Genomic DNA, 20718 nt, shown 5'->3' with positions numbered 1-20718 from the left:
ATGAGAATTTGTGTCCCAACAGACAGGAAAGTCAGGAGGTGTAGGAAGACTGCACTGGAATTCCTACAGCACTGCATGGACAGTTTTCCCTAAGGAGATCTTCCTATGTTCACACTTATATTTTTGCTTTTTTCTTTGTGCTGTTTCTCAGCGCTGTTTTCCTTTCTGTATCACAATGACGTGGTCTGTCAGTAAATTACAATACAAACAGTAAAAGCATCTCTTGCAATCAATCTCCCACATACATCAAGGTGTAACCTACAATTTACAATAATTGTTATCAAAACTTTAGCCATATTTTACATCAGAACATCCCTCCAGAGAACACTGTTATAATGACAACATGACTAAGCAATCTGACTGTTTTATCCACACAATGACACCAGGACTTGTCATTCTGATGCCACTGACATGTTCATTGACACATATTTACTTTTGAGAGATGAACTAAGGATTCTGAGCAAGAGACTGGCTTTTGCAGGTAATCCATGGTGTTTTGTTATTTGTACGAATAGTTTTGAGAAATGCATTTAGTGTTTTGCAAATGTTGAGGATGATTCAAGAAATGTACCAAAGCAACTGAGAAAAACTGTAACAAATGTAGATATACATGTATGCAATGATGACTTCATGGGTTTTAAAGTGAGTTAAATTGGTAAAGAGATGGACGGAGAGTTGTATGCAGGTTCTAAATGTGATTAAATGTGAGATTATTTTTGCTCAATGACACTTTTCTTCACAGAAAGGCAAATACCAATGTTAGAGAGATCAAGCTGTGCAGCTTAATGTTGGATATGTGCTGCATCTCACTGCAATAAATACTCAGAGAGCAATTCATCCATGTGCTATGAAGCAATACCTTGATGAATGGGTATGTTCTATGTGCATCTTGTGCATATGCAAAAATGAGCTGAATTTATCAAGACAACAGGTTTATTATGTTATATGATGTTATATTATTATATTACATAATAAAGATCAGGAATATGACAACAATGTGTCATTTTTTTGCCGCACACATATTTTAGCATTTTTCTATAATCCATCCATAATTGTTTCCTCAGTAAATTATCTTTTTAATTCTACTTCCCATTGATCTTTTCACACAGTTTGTTAATGAGACAAATAAAGCTCTCTCTTCAAGGAAAGTTAGTAATACAGACCTGTTTCTAATATCAGCTTATTTCATGAAGCAAGAAACTTTTTGTATCAGTGCTAAATATTTCAATACATGATATTATATACACATACTGTATCAATATGACAATTAACAGAAATCTTAATCTGCCATTGGTATGTGAAATCATTTATATTTTGTCCAGAATCAAAAATAGATGCGTTTTTCTCAGATTTGTAATCCCGTCACACAGCAAAAGCCTCCAAAGCAACATTCAGGAGGTCAGAGCTCATGGGTGAAGTGTGCTGGATGATAATCTGTGAATAAACCCTGCTTAACACGATCACCTGAAACACCCTGGCTATCAATCAGGGAAGGTGGCGGGGGAAAGAAAAGAGAGTAAAATGGGAGGGAGAATCTTAATAATGAGTTTTCCTCAGTGTTAATGAGTTGGTGCTCAGTGCTGGCAGCAGCTACTCTGTTTTCTGAACCCACCTCTGGTTTCTCTGGCAGGGTTTGTTGGCGCATGGGTTACTCAGGCGGCACTGGCCAAAGACAAACTGATGGTCCTTGAATCCCATACAGCGAGCCACACAGGCACTGGGATAAGTCCGCCCATTAGAGGCACATACTGGCACGAAGCGGTCTGGACAGCTACAGGGAAGACCTGATGGGGAAGATGAGGAGGAGACACAACTATTTATTATGAAGGAGGGAAACATTCATTCCATCCTTACCGGATGACATTGGAACACTGAAAGTTCTAATGTGCAGTGTAGCAGTTGCCAGAGAAGCTACAACATATAACCTTAAGGTTTACTGGAAAATGACTTACTTAGCTTGTCTTTTCAAAGCTCTGTAGCCTTGCAGTTCCTGAATCTGTCTTCATTTTAGGATAACAACAAGTTTTCAGAGACGATGAGAAGGGGCCAGATGCCGCTGATTTGCAGAAAGTAGCCAAGACCTCAACTTGATGCAAATGACGAGCAAGCAACATCCTCTGTCTAAAAACACATTGCAGCACTACCACAATGCACTACAAGGTCTTTTACATGGACAATAAATATAAAGCATGGAAGCGACAGACGCAGTGAACTTGCTTATGGAGTATAATAACCACGAATGCATAGTTACTGTACGACCTTCTCGTTTGTTAACTCAACCATAAATGCAAAGTAGGTTTACATAGCACTTTCATCTGAGGCAGATGCTGACATTGCCATGCAGAGATGCAGAAAGGCCAGTGTTACATTTTCCATGTGACAGAAACTTTCCAAGTCCATGAGAGTGTCCCTAAACTTCTCAGCTTACGCAGCCAGCTCAAAATTTGTAGGGCACATGCATGGAAGTTCATGCACGGTGTATGCAGAAGCTGAACCAACTGTTTGTGTACAGAATAGAGTCCTCCAATAAGACTGGAGAGTAGTGCAATAACAATTATGCATCTGTAGTGTCCACAGCAGTCAGCATGGAGTATAATCAAAGCTTAACACTAGCCACAGATTCCACCATTCTCCTAGTTGCTGTTGTCTACTCTGTCTCCGTTGCTATGGCAGCTCTACTCTTCCACTCTGACAAACCAATCATTGCCGGATAACACAATACATAATACATAATACCAGTGAAACACAACAGATTTAAAACTCTGTATACTGTGAAATGCCCTAAGACTCACCTGGCCCTGACAGACTCAATCAGCATTGTATGAACTTATCTGTCTTGAATGTTTGTTTGTTGAAAGCTGACTCACAGAAATAACAGCTCTTGAGTAAGTCTATGCACCTTCCACCATACTTGATGAACGCTGATGGCAGGACAGATACTTTTAGTCTTTGCTAATTAAGGGCAGAGAAAGTAAAACAAAATGACAGGTTATTGGTACATTTTTTTGCAGTTCTGTCCTTTTGCCATTTCTTTTCTGGTGCCCCTTATCTTTAACTTACAAGCCTTGAATTTAATTTCAAAATATATACAATGGAAAAAAGGGTCAAGTTACTGAAATTTATATATGATCAGGCTTTGATGAGGACACATAGAGTAGTAATGTAGATTGTTTAATGTGTGCACACTACGATATGTGTCTACAAGGCAACCTTATATTCTTGAGACTCTTTGCTGTTAGCCAACCTAATGTGGAACAGCCAAACTCTGTTCAAACCATGAAGACATAAGACAAACCAGTAAAGTGTCGATGGTCATCATCTGAGTTGCTGAAGCCGAAACACTCTCTAGTGGAGCAGATGGTGTCACCAGCAAAGCAGGAGCAGCTGTGACAGTTGATCCTGAAAGACGTCCCATGGCCTGAAAACACACCGCAAGACAATACGAGAGGACGTGAACAAAATGTTGAGCTGAGTGTACAAGATGTCACAGTCCATCTTCCCAAAACATCACTTTCAGCAAAGACAGATGACAAAAAAGCCTTTATTTTAGAACAGAGAATAGGGTCAGTAAAGAAGACTGATTTTATTCAGTGGGTTCAGCCAATCAGCCCCAAGTTGATACTAACAAGACCAAAGCAGTCATACAAACATCAATTGATTAACCAATTAACAATTGAAAACCTTTAGTCTCTGCATCAACCATCCTGTAAAAAAGCGGTGTGCTGAGGCAGTAACATCTTAACATTATAATGTTAATCTGACCGTCATTGCATTGCAGGACTTTATAGATGAGGAGTGCAACATTTGTCAACTTTTAAACTGATGGCTTTGTGTCATTCAAAGACGGGGGATGTGTGAAATGGGTTTTATTCAGATACACTGTACCGTTATACAAAGAGCCAAAGTAAATAATTCAAACATTGTCTCTAACAAGTCAAACTAGTCAGCACAGAAAGCTAGGGATGAGACCACTCATCATGGTAATTTTTCTTGTGTTTTCACAAATCCCCAAATTGCTCCTTTTTGTAGTCAAGAACTGCTACTTTTGAGTGAAGCTCGGGATTGCTATGAAGTTCATTCAAGGTTAATTTTTGTGTTGAAAGTAATGCAAAAATGTTAGTAGGTTTGGCGTAATAGTATTAATGGAAAGGGACCCACTGTGTTTTAACTGCTAAATTGTGCTAGAATTGTTTACCATGCTGCTAAGGCTGCATGGAAAACAATTAACCCCTCCTGACTCGTGGTACATTAAAGTACAGTATGTTTATGGACCAGTCAAGCTTAGTATTATGTGTAATCAATCCCCAAAGGCTCATTCTGGCCAAAGAAAATCCCCAAACACTTTTTGCTTTCTTCTTAAGATAACATTTGTTTTTCTGTTCTTCTCATAACATCTTTAGGTACAATTTTTACTCATATGCAATGTTTGTATTAAATTTTTATTGCATTTTTTTAAACTATTCTTGTCTGAATACCTGTGGAGTGTCTATTTCTGTTGGTGTATGTACAGTAGTATTTCGCATCATTAATGAGGCAATACTTTTTGTTCGATGGTGTGCAGTTGTAGACAGCTGATGGAATTTGAACATTCGGGTGCAGATGATGGAGCTGGAAGTAACAAAATATATCTGGTGTGCTACTCTTATTTGACTTTTTGGTTGTTATTTCTGTAAAGAATGATTATTAATTTACTCATTCCTACCAAAGAAGTGATTTATTAGTCCCATTACTGCTGTGCTTGCCATGCTTCTTTTCTGTCACATTAAAAATTCATCAATTTGAAACTGTGGATAAGACTCGGGAACATTTGCATCCAGAGAAAGTCATCCTTCCTAACATTTCTCAGTTTTGACCAGAGAAAGTTAACTTTTTAAAAACCTCAATTTCTCATTTAGATGATTTCATAATGAAAAGCTTAGGTTTGCTTGCACTAACTGAAACCAGACAATAAGTAACAAAGAGAGAAACTAATTCATTAGGCTAATGGAATTTAAATAAGGACTGTGTCTCTTAGTCTCTCAGGAGACACACACCAAACAATAATGCACTTATTGCTAACATGGTTAATAATGAAGGTGTTTTAATATTTAGTGCATAAATGATGCTGTGTGACTCCTATACACATTGTTTTCATTTGTTTGTCAGCTTATAATGCATAGTAAATCAAAACTTTAAGGCAGCCAAAATCCCATTTGGCCACAATAAAACAGCATTGTTTGACAGATTAGTTTTCAGTTTGATTTATTCCAGAATTTCTCTGAGTAGTGAAAATTAAAACTACAAATACAGCTACAGTCATGTACATCAGTTGTTATGGTGAGCTCACAGCAGTAGTGAGCACTCAGCGCTTTGTGGAACATTTTTGCCCAGGGTTTCCCCTCTTAGACCTCTCACAGACTTCCCTAAATCCCCTCCAACAACCACTCTATACATTCCCAACTAAACAGACTTTAAAATGACAGGCTGTGATTATAACCTAAAACAATGAACTACGTTAAGAGGTGCATTACAAACATAGCACTCTTCCTTGTGATCTGAAATCAACTGAGAGCTCTTCTTCTTACCCTTCACAATCTGAGGCACAGCAGTGCTATCAGAATTCTTCTTATAGAAAGTGCTTCTTAGCATTAGTGTATATCCTGTACTGCTTAAACAGTAAACAACAGTCCTGACAAACAAGTCCACTATTAACCTAGGATAACTTGGCATTCTAACATATATACAACTGATCCTTGTAATTCTAATCCCATTGGCTTAGTTCTATAAATGCAAGAAGTTTGTCACAAAATTTCCAAAATGTACTTTGCTTTAAGAGAGATCTTAGCAGGAGTTGAGTGCATGGTTAGAATATGATTAAAACTACTATTTAGGAGTCGGTCAGTTTAGCTTGGAATAAAGACTGGAAATGGGGGGGGGGCAGCTAGCCTTGCTCCAGCTGGTTGGGCACAATGAGCAACAGGCAGCTGATGATTGGTAAAAGTTTGGGTTTGTAAATGACACTGTCATGATCCCTGCCTGGCCCCCCTTCCTGCCTTCTTCTCTCCCCTCTTCACCTTCTTTTCCTCTCTCTCTACCTCCTTTTCTCCTCCTCGTCTCATCCTTGGCACCTCCTGCCTCTGGCTACACTCCTGGCTGCCAAGAATCAGTGGGGGGAATGGATTACAGCTGCAGAGGGAGCGCAGCTGTGGATCATCACGGCAGAGGATCCGCCCACCTCTAGAGCAGAGCCGGGATTTATGGGCGCCCAGTCTGCTCTCCAGTCTCCGCGAGATCCTAGTGTCAATCACGATGCCAACTGGTCTGGTTTTGGGGGCACATTCTTTGCACATTCTCTGGGTGATCAGTGTTTTAATCCTTTTTTGTTCCGCCCGTAATTTCTGCCTGGCCGCACTGCCCGCTTTCTGCCTCAGCCCTGCCGATCCAGCCGTTAGCTGGAATTCGGTTTTCTGCTCCGCCTCTGGAAGAGGCCTCGGACCCCCTTGTCGACTCTGTTCTGCCCGGCTGATCTGCCGGGTGATCCGGACCCGTGTTCCCGCCTCACGGTGCGGCGCCTGCCCACGTCTCCCAGACCGCCGGGTTCTGAGCCTGGCCGGCCCCACTCCATTAGGATTCTGATTCTTGTGAGTCAGCCGTTTTGTTAGATTAAATGCTAATCACCTTCAGTTTAAATTTAAGCCTGATTCCTTGGTTCAATTAGTCTGGCTTCTAGTTTGTGGTTTAGTTGTTGCTTTAGTGTATAGAGTTTAGTTTGGTTTTACTCTCTGTAGCTTCGTTGTGTTATAAATAAACCCTGCTCAATCTGACCTGTCTCCCTCTGTTGTCTGTTTGCCTGCTCTCTGGGTTCTAAACCTCCTGGTCCATGACAGACACATTCTTACATATTCTTGAGGCTCGATCACAGGCTTTCAAGCTTTAAACTTTCTCCTTTCTCTTAAGTTTGACATTGAGAATTTCTGTATGGATGAGTCATGGAGAGTGAAAGTTGCATTCAACAGACTGATTAAAGATAAGATTGATTTTTAAAAAAAATGCTTGCAGAAACAGCTCACTAAACTGAATATGTGAACCACATTCTAAACCTACAGGTAGCTGGCAGAGGCTAGAGATTACACAGTTGAAAAGACCAATAATACAATTTGTTGCATAAACAAATTTAGTTTTGTGCCAATTTTTGATTACCGGAACAAACACAATCACAAAAGCGAAACTGTAATAACTATGTGTTTTGAATTTAAAGCAGTCTCTCATTTGTGTTTGTCTGGTTTGTTTTCCACAGCAGCCGAGACTGAAAGCTGAATGCAACAAAATCAAAGCTGAAATGACTCAAATTGCTGATCATAATATAACCAAAACCTTTACTTAATGTGGGAAAAGTTCTGACTTTTGCTGTTTAACAATGAGGGTACGATTGAAAGGAAAATTAATTGAGAGCACACATGCAGGGGCAAGTGGGCCTGTGGACCACCCATTTATGAAAAATTAGGAATGGAAATTTTGAACAATCTCCTAAATCGATTGTTGGTTACGTTAACAACTCAGAATAATAAGAACATTTAATCCTCGAAGTAAATCAAATACAGAGGACGTTTTTCCATATGTTGATATAGCCATTTTTACCCACTGACACTTACTGTTCATCACAAAATCAACTCGCATTAGAAATTTCAGAAGCAGATACAGTCAACATGAAGCATTTTGAACTATACGTTACAAACAACTGATAATTAACTGCAATAACTAGCCTGGTCCAGCGCTTACCCAAGAAAAATAGTTTTGCAATCATTTCCCATGAGTAAAGTGTCATGTGGCTATAGATTTGCTGTTTAGACCACGCTGAGACTATTACCTGCCCATAGTCACTGACCTGAAGCAATTAAACACAACAGAATTCTGCTAACCCCCCCCAACAATGCTCTCGGAGACACAAGACAAAAAACACCTCACCAATTCCCAAAAAAACTAAATACAACTGTATTTGCATTTTGAATTTGGTTTTGAACATTTCCAACAGTTTTTGCAGCAACATAAAACTGTCCGTAGTCTGAGTGACCGCTATCTCAGGCTGTTACAGCATTAGACACAGGAAACAAGTTACTGTCTTCGGCCTTATTAAACAGTAAGAGGCTCTACCTGGTAGTACAACCGCTACCTAAGCTAATTTACAAAACGTTTTCTGACATGGATATATCTTTAACAAACAGCTTTCAGACAGGAGACAGCTTTCAGTTAATAATAATAGTAAATGGGGAGCAGTTCTGTCTGTCGTATGTTAAAAATCTTACTTTATGCTGTGCCACAGTTCCACAGGACACTTTGTGGATGCAAACGATTAGGGACATCTAATTTAGGTGGAGGAGGAACTTTGAGGAATATAACAAGTTTTGATTTAGTGATCTGTTGATTTGCACATAGTAAACACCTCAACAGTTTGAAACTAGGCTAAGTCAAAACTTCCTTCAATCTGATGCAACAAGTGCCTGAGCTGTGCTGTGACAAAAACAAACACTTAATGCTGGTAGGAGACAGACTGTAACAGGATGGTCTCACACGTTTAGGAGAAACAACCATCCACAACAACCTCCTCTTTTGTATGAAACTGCATGACATAAAGAGAACAGTGTCCTGCTGCTGTAATGAAGATGCTGTAGATGAATCACAGTTGTCCAAATTTAATTCTCCTCTCCACAGCAACTGATTAGTCTAAAAACTTATTTCATGAGGATCGTGCAGAGATATCATGTCTCCAGTGGAGGCCTAAGCTTGTTATTGCTGTGATTTTCATCATCCACTACCAGATTAGTTCCTGAACAAAGTTCGTAAGATTTAACACTTGAATCCCACCAGTTGGTGCTGCTACAATACAGGATTACAATCTTGTTGTAAAAGACATGCTAGACATAAAAAAAAAATTGAGACTGTCATGTCTGTTAAACCCATTTCAGACATGAGATACATGACATTGCTGTTTCATCAATCTGTTAAAGTGATGGAATTCTGTCATTCTGACACAGATCCTAATGCAATTGATGCTGCAATATGAACATATTATGGCAGCTGTGAAGGAGCTTGGGACTTAAGTATGTAACAAATAATTTAACTGCAGCTGATAAACTGTGACTGTGTGACAGCTCACCTATCTAAGGTAAAGACAAGTACACAGTGTGGCTTCTTGTTCGATCTTGATCTGTATCAGCGACAATTTGTAATTATAGGTAAATAATGAAGGTAATGCTGCTGGTCGACATTCACAAATGCCTGTACCTCTCTTACTTTCATATGTTCATACAGATCCTGCTTTTTGTTTCAATAAACTCAAACAGCTGTAAACAACTACCTGCTACTGTTAATGTTTTGTCAAAAACTGAATTACATTTATTATTGGTCAGTATCATTAGTCTGACTGTTCAGTCTTCATCACAGTAAAGATTTATGTTTATGGATATTTTACAGTTTGTAATAGTTATGAAATAATAGAGCAAAGTGAATGAAAAAAGTGTTTTGTCACTTTGGCAGCAAACTGTGTCTTTTGCTCTCAGTGATGTTTGGAACAAATATCAGCGCTGAAACGTGGGGGAAAAAGTTTGACCAAATAACTCTACAATTCAGTTTTGCCACCTACATGCACCTATCTGTTTATGTGATTGAATGCAGTTTAGACTTTTGCCAACTTTAAAGTGATACCAAAATGTGACTAGGTACAGTAAGATTGCCACTACAGGGTACTAGTTTAGACATGAAGTTGTCTCATTCGGTTGCTGTTAGGTTAATGGGAAGGAGTGCACGTCTGGAAAGTGCTAGAGGGACTAGTAGAAATACTGAAGAGAAAAAAATACATGAGGGAGATCTTACTCTTCCTCTGGCCTCCTACAATGCAGGGTTTGTTGGTGTCCACGCAGGGCATCTCCACACAGTTCTCCAGGCGCCCACTGGGTCCACAGCTGCACACCTCGTAGCACCCAGCAGGACCAGTGCGAGTCGGCACTTGGATACGAGTGTCCTGCTGCACCAGAAACTCAGAGGCCTCGCCCAATTTACAGCCTGAAAACATATACACACTTCAGACTCTGGAACGCTTTAAAGCTGCTGAAAAGTGCAGATGGTCCTACCTGGCACACAAAGGTAAGGCTGACAGTTGAGCTCGTCAAGGCAGCCCTTCCTGTTGACCTGGCACAAGTGGTTGCTGGGACAGGGGTTAGGGTTACATGGATGGATGACCTCCTCAACAATGTTATTGCCGAGAGAACTGGGCACTGGACAGTGTGTGTTGGGGGGAAGGTGGAAAATAAGATTAAACATGATAGTTAGTATATCAGATATGAAAATACCTTCTGTTTATGATAGTATGTACATGTACACAGTTTTTATGGCAGTTCCGTCCAGTAGCTATTTCACTACAAAAAGAAGTCAGAGAAAAGGCAATGAGATTCTTTCTCTGGACACCATATATTTTCTAAAAAGTGTGGATCATTGGGAACATCTAATCTGATGTGGATTGAGAGCCACAGAGAACATGATCATCCAGCTGTGGTTGTCTGAGATGAAGAGTCTTTTCTTCTTCATGCTGTTCCAGGAAAAACAATAATGCTGCAGATTCAGCTCCTCTCTTCATAATACAACTTGTCTTATGACTGTTCAGTATTTACACTTCACTGTAAGCAACACATTATTGATTCTGTCCATTTATGACATGTGTTTACACATCTTTACTGCTGGCTAAAATGTGAGCCATAACTGCCTAAATAAAATAAAGTGAGTTCTGTGACCGTCTCTGATCCGATGTGATCTTCTGCCCTCTAGTGGTCACAGCATCTTGTTGGAATTTTTCATGTCTGCGTCTCTAAAATAATTAGTTTTTCTCGGTTGCTTTGGTACATTTCTCAGATCAGAATTGAAATTCTCAAAACTGCGTGTTCAATCTTCACATCATTGTGTCACTTGTGCACATCAAAAAAGCAGTTTCTCATTTCTTTCAACAATTTACAAATGCTTTGGTAAATCCATGCAAATGATTTTGTACAATTCTCTGCTGTTTCCTACATTATCAGCTGCTTATGTCATGTTGATCAGAATGTATTCTAATGAGTCTCTGTTGAATAGTCTCACCCTCCACATTTAGGCATTAGTTCATCGCATCAGTCTTTACATGCAAAAAGGTTGAACAAGTTGTCATAATATGTCAAGGATATTTCTATACATTTCCTTTAGACTTTTTTCTAAATCTGTCCCGAATTGGTAAATTACTACCAGGTGAATCTTGATTTTCTTCAACAAAGGGAAATGTGTGAAGGGTTACAGTTTTCTGAAATCACTCAAAGATGCAAGAGAAGATATTTGTGATGTGGATGAGAATTTGTGTCCCAACAGACAGGAACGTCAGGAGGTGTAGGAAGACTGGACTGGAATTCCTACAGCACTGCATGGACAGTTTTCCCTAAAGAGATCGTCCTATGTTCACATTTATATTTTTGTCTTTTTGTTTTTTTGTTTGCGTTATGCAGCGCTGTATCACAATGATGTGGTCTGTCAACAAATTACAACAGTAAAAGCGTAAATGTGAATCTTGTCATCAAAACTTTAGCCACAGTTTACATCAGAACATCCTCCAGAGAACACTGTTGTAATGACAACATGACTTAGTAATCTGACTGTCTGATCCACACACAATGACACAAGGACTTGTCATTCTGATGCCACTGACATGTTCATTGACAGATATTTACTTTTTAGAGATTTTAACTAAGGATTTTGAGCAAGAGACTGGCTTTTGCAGGTAATCCATGGCATTTTACTATTTGTATGGATTGTTTTGAGAAATGTACCAAAGCGACTGAGAAAAACTAATACTGATCTGCACTGGAGGAAATATTTCAGGTTCTCCTGAGGAGTGTATGCTGTACAGTGTGACTTACTGAGGTATCTGTGGAGTGGGATGCAGCGTTCAGGGTCATCAATGGGTGAAAGCAACTCACAGATTCTCTCTGGTGTTTGTCCTTCGTGAAAACGTTTCTTGTCCCCACATTGGGTCAGAATGTCCACACAATCTGACCTGAGGACAGATGAAAGAAAACACAACATTAAATTAAGCTGCAACATATAAATTCTCCATCTACAAATGTAGAATTTTTAAGGTAAAGACAGTTGTAAGCTGGAGCGGGTGCAGAGTGAGAGCCTCTGCCAACACACATAGCCTGTAGGTCAATACTTGAAATGGTGTAACGTCATTCAAGACAAGTTGAGGTTGTATCTGACAAATGACTGAACAAGACCAAGTATAGCCTGAAGGGTGAAGTGTTGTAATGCAGTGCTCACACGATAGTTTCCCTGTGACAACAGGGACTGACAGGAACTTTGCACTTTGGAACAATCACTAGGAACATGCTGCATTTCATATTTGGAAAAGGCAATACTAGCACTTTAACTTTCAATTATTCGATTGAATTAAATTTTGTTAATATAGCACAGATTCGTAATATATGCCATATCAAAGCTCTTAGCATAGTAAGCTATAGACCTTACAAATTTTTACTAGTCTACTACTTTACTAGTCCTGCAAGCAAGATCATGCCGAAAATTCTGTTCTGATGATTTCGTCACAAGAGTGTAAGACTCTAACAAGAGCCTTAGACTACCTAGTTTTAAAGATAAAATGTTTTACAATGTGTCGCTGTGCTTTTTTCTGTATGAAGTCAGTCTGTATGTTAGGTTTTACAATGACATGTTCACTATTACATAATTTTATTTTTTATTAAATTAGTGACTGCTAAAGAGCAGCACTTGTGATTTATGCAGAGGAATTCAGTGTCTGAACTCTGGATCTGATTGGTGAAAATAAAATGAACCTTCTAAATGAAAGAAATTTCAAAAACACAAGAGGAAGAAGTGCTGTGTTTCATTCATGGTAGCTTAACATAGTGGAACACCTCACACTTTTGTATTGTGATGCATTTTGGACAATTTGGAATTAATCAGATCTATCACTAAACAGGTAAACATGAATCAAGTCGTACATGTAGCGATGTCACTGTATTCACATCTACATTAGCCACATACTAAAACAGCTGGTTAGACACCAGATCTTAATGTCGGTGGTAGACCTACTTGCATATGACACTCCCTCTGGACTTGCTGTGGCAGGGTTTGATCTGCAGGGAACAGGCCACGGCCTTCCACATGTCCGGCAGACACTTCCGTATGTCCAGCACAGGGATGTTCATGAACGGCATCTTGATCGTCCCATTGGACCACAGTTTGATGTCGTTCATGGCGCCCTGATCTGACTGGACGTTACAGCTGCGGAACAAGTCTGTTGGCCTGTGAACAGACAAACAAACAAAGATGACTTTGGAGAAAGTAAAACTAAAATTTTAGATGATTTGATGAAAACAAGGAACAATCATGAGCTTGGCTGAACACACGGAGAATGCAGGCAGCTGTTTCCTCGGCAGGCCATACAGATGGAGCTAAGATCTGAATAATTTGAGAGTTGTTTTCCTCCTTCTCTGCATCACGATGTGTCTTTGATGTCTGACTCGTGGCTTGGGTCTCCAGTGAGTCAGCTAATTGGTGGTTTAAAATGGACAAGATTCCAGGGTGAAGTTCTGGGTGTGGTTCCAACATACTATTTGCGACTCAAGAGAGACTGCTTTGTTTATCTTGATAGTGAATGTGCGTGCTTGTGTGTGTAGCTTTGAATCCTGAACTTTAGTCAACCCAAAGTGGTAAATGGTGGTTTTCCTCTCAAACCAGAAGTAAATGCAGCAACCAGCTGATTCATATTAAGAAAGGCCCACTAAAGTTCTGTCCAGTGTTCAATAACAGAGAATGGCAGTCTGAAGACTTTAATCAGAGCTGCTGCAGTAAATATATTCAGGGTCTTTATCTTTTTCAGACAACACTCCCATGAAGAATTATTACTCTTACTAAGCCTCAGACAAAACAAAGAAAAACAACTTTTTCCTTTCTCTAAGGAAGTAATTTGTTTAAATTCATTTCCATTAAGGTGTGATTACCAACTTGCTTGAAACCTGTTTGTTTGAAAATCCATCTCAATAAATACCACCTATTTTAGTGTTATCAAAGCTATTTTATGGATTTGCAGTAATAAGTGTGTATTGAGTTTGAAGTGTACAACCAATTTACAAATCCACTGTGACCAACAGCAATGTATGCCACAATCACATGAATATATTAACCTTGATTTCTAGTTTTCACATTTACCTGCACCACATCTGCAAGGGTCTGTGCAAAGCAGCCAAATGTAGGTGTGTGTGTGTGGGAACAAATGCATGAACAAACATGTATGAACATGTATGTATACGCTAATATATAAAGTAGAATAAACAGAACCAACAAAGGACAAGGACCGTTTTAGGATCTAATTGGGATCTTCTAAAGAAGGAGTGAATTTCCAAGATATGTTTTAAGTATCCTCTGTGCTTGAATTGGATGACGTACTATTCTGCATGTATGAATGCCACAAAAATTATTTACTAGTATGGCTTTTCAAGACTGTGTATTGCAAAATCTCGAACTACTATTGTACATGGTTATTGAGTATGGAAAAAACTACTCTGAGGGTCAGTGAGGATTGACCTGAAATTTCAAAAGTGGTTTGTGACTCCAGTCACTGAAGGCATTTATCAGATCCTGTATTCAGCTTCATGTCCATTTCTGATACATGCCATGATAGCAGTGTCATCAGAGTATTTCTGAATGTGGCAGGACTCAGTGCTGTGTTTGAAGTGTGATGTATACAGTGTGAACAGGAATGGAGCCAGGACTGTTCCTTGTGGAGCCCCAGTTGTATTGTATTGTATTGTATTTATAATTGCCCAAGGATCAATCCTAATAACCCTGTCTCCTAGAAATTATGCCTTACATACTAGAGCTCAACTGATAATGAATTTTTTGAGGGGGCCGATATCAATTTTAGGGAGTAAAAAACTATGATATTGATATTTGTGCAGCCTTTCAGATGAAATGTTTTCACTTTCTTTGACTCCTCAAGAATTTCAAGAGGACTGAATATCTTCAGAAGCAGCAGATTTTAGACAGAAAGGTGAATATATAAAAAATTAGGGATGGTTAATGCGTTAACGTGCCCAGCCCTACCACTAATATTAGTGGTTGGATACGATTAAAAAAATATTTAATTAATTACAGTCTTTGTAATTAATTGCGATTAATTGTATTTTTTGTCAAAGAGCAATATTTGACACAATAAGCAAAGCTTTTCATTTCAAAGAAGTTTTAATTGACAACTGAATAGATGACTAGACATATACATGAACTTAAACAGCAAAAATGTTTGTTTCATTTATATTTATCTGCATTTTTCATCTGTCTGCTATATTAACAGATTACTACAAACTCAAATTGCAATTATAGCGATTTTATTCAACATTTTAAGACTTTTTGTAAACTCAAGCACTTTCAATGTCTTGGAAAGTGCTCTATTGTGGGCTGGCGACACCATTTGCCGGTACCAGGACTATTGTGGTTAACATGTGGTGCGTTGCCCCGGAGCTCATTAGCATAAAGTACTTCCATTTATGCTAAGTAACGTTAACGCGGCATATTAACATGTTAATGTGACCAGCTCTAGTTTCTTTACAAAACTACTGCTTGACTACAAATGAAAACCACAATAGAAATAACTTCAAAAAGAATCTGTCAGTGCACGTACTTAACAAAATTGCAAAAACACATGAGACAAAGTTCTAGGAGAAAAGAATCAGGAAGGCAGTGCTGCAGTCTGCTCACTGTGCTCTGGTCTGTCCACAGGGAACAGGTACAGACACTGTAGTTGCACACAGTGTTGTGCAAACTCATTAATTTCAACAGTAAATACCATCCAAATGCATCATTCCATAAGTCTCTGAAATGCTAGACTGCTTTATTTTTGGTCAACCTGGGCCAACCTGGCTCCTCTGAAGAATATATATTATTGAGGAAGCCTGCAATGGAACCAGCCCCTCAACTGGGACTCGGTTGCAATCATATGTGTCATGCATCCAAGAGGTAGAGAGTATAGAGTATCCAGTCACTGTCAAAGAATTATGCAGTACCTAATAAAATTCTATACAATAGTGAAACAATGAAAGAAAAAAAAGTTTTAAAAAAAGACTTAATGAGTGTGAGTTACTTTCTGGGCCAGTCAAACGGACTGTGTCTAAAAAAAACATCCAGTTTAAGACACAGTACACTTAATCACAGCACGAGGCACAAGGAGTTTAGGAATTTGTTTCTAATTTAAGGTTTAAGAACTTCAGTTTGTCTTACACCCACACTAGGGGCGACAGACATGTGAACACAGTTATTAGCTCCATGCTCCCTTGCCCTGAAGCACCACCTCCAGGTCAGTGTTCGTCTTCATGTGGGTCGTGGATACACAGCTCAGCGTTTGCACCCCCAAAGGGAAAACAGTGGCCCCCAAGGCCCCGAGCCCATCAAAGAAAACTCCAACAGCCTTGCATGCAGTCTGTTTACCTGAGTTTTAAGTCCTGCAATGCCACAGCATGCCATCATGTTCTAAAACCATCACTTTGGATCACGTTACTTTATATTCTAATTCTCTGAAAAACCCCTAAATCTTGGTTACCACCTGACACCTGTCGGTTAACTTTCAGGGCATAGTTTAGATGTCGCCACGGTTTTTGTGGATGCCATACAGACTACATATCAAATTTTCTGGACATAGTCATTATGCTCACGGGTAATAAATTCTCTGCACAGAGACACATAAACCATAAGGAAACACCCACTGTTTCAACAAACTAGAATGTTTTTCATGACTGACAGACTTTACATTGTTTTCAAAAATCGAATTTCTTGTGCAAAACATGACCCTGGGTTTTGAGAATGCTCCACAAGTTGCTGTGAGTTTTTCTCAACAGGTATTCAACAGACTGCTGTGTGTATTAGTGAAGTGTATTTGAGTTTATTTTGATGTGCCTATGTTAGTGTGACTGCTCAGTGCAGCCTTTGAAGCTGTTCCATTTGGCCTTTCGCCCAATCTGTAGATATTATATAAAACATGCTGTAGTGCTGATCATTCCAGGGTCACACTGGGTGCAATATGAATCCGTCTCTTGTTTTGGTCTTAGTCTCCCTGTTTCCTTCAGGCTCTACGTGATATATTTTCACACACGAAGAAAAGGTTAAGAAATGAGTGTGACAATATGAATATGTTCACACAAACTAAAGAAAAATGTAGGATGCTCTCTAGGGCTGAAAATTGCAGGTGGAGACAAAAGTCATAAAAAGGTAAATGTTACTTTTTAAAATTCAAAATATTGCATGTGCATTGAAGCCAAACTATTGTGGAGCACTGAAGAGTCTCTGAAAAGTCTCAGCTGAACTGGAAGCAGTGAAATAGTTTGAATTTGCATTAGAAGTGTAAGCCTTTAAAAGGGGCTAAAGTGTTAGAACAAAGAGCAGTTAAATGTAATGACTGATAGTCTGTTTCAAGCAGAAGCCCTACATGCTGTGGAGTTGTCAGTTTGCATGGGACTATCAAAAAAAGTTTAACTAATACTTCGAATGTAAAACTTGGCTACAGCTGTAATGGACATTAATGAATCATCCTTGAAGGTAATTGATATATTCAAGTTAGTAAGTTTATGCAATAAACGCATTAGCATCAAAATTTGAAAGTTAAATGTCATTCAAAGAGCTTCAAATATAAGTTGAGATGACGGGTAAATGGAAATTTCCCTTGAGGCATATATATATATATATATATATATATATATATATATATATATATATATATATATATATATATATATATACACACACACATATACACATATGGCATGCCGTTAAGGCAATTACAATACATATATATATATATATATATATATATATATATATATATATATATATATATATATATATATATATATATATATATATATATATATATATATATATATATATATATATATACATACACACACACATGTACACATATGGCATGTCGTTAAGGCAATTATAATACATATATATATATATATATATATATAAAAAAAAAAAAATCTAGAATACTGAATATACAGAATGAAATTCGGAATATATGGAATGAAACTCTGAATATATGGAAAAAAACAGTTCAGTAAAGTTGGAAAGATATTCACAGATTCGGACTTCTGGCATCAATAGGTATACGTTGTCAAAAAATAAACGATGACTCTTTGCCATCATTGTAAGGTAGACTATATATATATATATATATATATATATATATATATATATATATATATATATATATGTATATATATATATATATATATATATATATATATATATATATATATATATATATATATATATATATATATATATATATATATATATATATATATATATATATGCACACACACCAGAGGGAGCCATAAATGAATTGTTTTATTTGTAAGGTTAAAGGGTAGATTAATTGTTTGTTTATAGTATGATTTTGTTATTATGTTAAATAGGTTGATAACGGGTCACCTGCATAGGTGGGGATAATGAAGTAAATATATTCACCTGTTCACCTGTCTTGATTTTTTTCTTTGTTTGGGGGGGGGGCTGGGTCGCCGTATTTTTTGTTGACCACTATTTTCGCTATTTTCGTTATTTTTCTTTGATTACTTTGATTATAACTTTGTGCACGTTATCATGAGTTGATTATCCTTTTTTCTTTAATAAAAGGTTAAATTTATTATTTGGAGATCGCAGTGGATTCTTTGGTTTAGCGCGTCGGACAAACAGGCCTAGTATCAGTCTCTCAGCGACTCTTGTTTGTTTAAGTCGCTACATACACAAAAAAAACAGTAGATACTGAGCAAGGTGGTTACTTTTACACAGCATTCATCTGCATAGTTGGTGCACTCTTCTAAAAACTCCAAACAAACGTGATTTATCATGGTGCTTATTATTCACCTGCTTTTAAAAGTATCTGGTTAAAAAAAAGAACAACAAATTTGTTATTTGTCTGAGGATACATTTTGTGGTTGCAGATGTGAATGCGAAAAAAAGATGTGTCTGTGAGCAGCAGTATATGAAGACACGGTAAGAATGTTGGGAACCCAATGAACCTGATTCTCTCCACTTGTTCTGGTGAAAGCTGTAAGGATGCTGACAGAGGGCAACATGAACATATTAACTGAATACATATTTTGCCTGATATGAAGATAACTAGACAATAACAGTGGTAGGCAGATACAGAGAGTAGCTGAGATAGGAAGCATCAGATGAAGAACCCTGGTGAGAAGCAGGAGTCTGACCTGTTGTTGAAGTTGGTGCAGTAGGTGAGGTCCTTGCAGCCCAGCTGGCAGGGCTCTCTGACATCAGCCAGGCAGTTGATGAGCTCCGTCTCTACTGGGTTGTACTCACAGAGCTGGTCGAAGTCCTGCCACGTCTGGCTGCCCCAGTTTGTGCTGATCTCCTGACACATGTCCCTATCAGAGCACAGTACAGATTCTGTTACAGCAGTAAAGACTAACACATTTCACCTCAACCTGTTCTCTACCTGAGCAAAGATGACATCAATGTCATCTACTGATGCGATGAGATGAGCAGGGTGCTGTACCTGCAGAGTGAGGTATTGGCTTTGGAGCAGCAGTGCAGCTTGGCACAGTCCATCTTTGCGGGATGGGGAGTCTCTTCTTCAGGCGGGGAAGGAGGGTGGGCACTGCCTAGAAAGCACTGCCACATGGGCTCCTGCGGGAGGGGCTGGGAGCCACATTCCTTGATTAGACCCTCCATGATCTCATGCTCTGTGCTCATGGTGCGAAGGATTCGACGACAAGCCACCTGGCAGTGGGTGGCCTGTGCCCGGTCGCAGCAATACAGACCTAGGTGTCAGGGACACAGAGACTCATCAGCAATGGAAAAGGTGCCAAATCAACAAAAATAGGTCAAATACAGAACAAGACGTGTTGTGCCAGAAGATTGGTGTTTCCTGTGTCACAGAGGTGTCCCTGGATTTTCTCTGTGTAGGTGTGTTTCGCAGCCTTGATCCCTTTTGAGAGCACAGACCTGGCTGAGCGAAGAGCAGTCTTGTCGCCCACCCTGAAAATGCTGTACCTCAGGCGCACCGCTGTAGTCATCCAAGGTTTTTGGTTGCCACGTGCAGTGAATGTCTGTGACGTCCTCTGTACACCTTGCGATATAGCTGATCACCACCTCAGCATACTCCTCAACATCAGTCTGATCGTCCTGGGAGGCTGCGGTCTTGAAAACCTCCCAATCAGCGTTCATAAAACAGTCTTGAAGTGCTGAGGATGCACCCTTTGACCAGATGGCGGCTTTTTTTTTCACTGGCCTGCTACGCTTCACTAGGCGCCAGCATAACAGGAAGATGATCAGTGCAAAAATAAATACAAACAAAATATAAACTAATATTGGACTTCATTATTTGCACTATATTATTTCAAAAGGGGATGAGAGGTCAGTGTTGTGTTCATGGCTTGCCCCAAATGCTCCCCAAAAAATCATTATTGCAAATAAGGAAAATTCAGAAAAAATATCAAATCAAATTTTGAAAGAGGTTATTTTTGATCTCAAGTATGGTTTTGTGCCATAAATGACTAATAATGTCACAGCCGCTGGAGGTGATCAGCATTGATGGAGAGCAGCTGCTGGTTTGTGCAGCTGCAGCTCATCCCAATCACCTCCGGCATAAAGACAGTCTCCCCACACCGTTCAGTGTGGGTTTCTACTGCTAGCCACAGA

General features: G+C 38.9%; 1 protein-coding gene across 1 annotated transcript in view; it reads right to left on the bottom strand.

The window, feature by feature from the left end:
• Positions 1 to 20718, bottom strand: part of reck (reversion-inducing-cysteine-rich protein with kazal motifs) — an 81644-nt gene that overhangs the window by 24799 nt on the left and 36127 nt on the right. The window contains exons 9-16 of the mRNA XM_023271774.3: positions 19574 to 19838; positions 19269 to 19442; positions 13099 to 13311; positions 11910 to 12046; positions 10107 to 10250; positions 9850 to 10038; positions 3296 to 3418; positions 1613 to 1784 (exon numbers count right to left, since the gene is read on the bottom strand). Of these exons, the coding sequence (XP_023127542.2) occupies positions 1613 to 1784; positions 3296 to 3418; positions 9850 to 10038; positions 10107 to 10250; positions 11910 to 12046; positions 13099 to 13311; positions 19269 to 19442; positions 19574 to 19838 (1417 nt within the window). The remainder of the gene's footprint in view (positions 1 to 1612; positions 1785 to 3295; positions 3419 to 9849; positions 10039 to 10106; positions 10251 to 11909; positions 12047 to 13098; positions 13312 to 19268; positions 19443 to 19573; positions 19839 to 20718) is intronic.

This window comes from Amphiprion ocellaris, chromosome 22, assembly GCF_022539595.1.
Source record: "Amphiprion ocellaris isolate individual 3 ecotype Okinawa chromosome 22, ASM2253959v1, whole genome shotgun sequence".
Taxonomy (NCBI): Eukaryota; Metazoa; Chordata; class Actinopteri; family Pomacentridae; genus Amphiprion; species Amphiprion ocellaris.
This window is presented reverse-complemented; position numbering and strand designations above follow the sequence as displayed.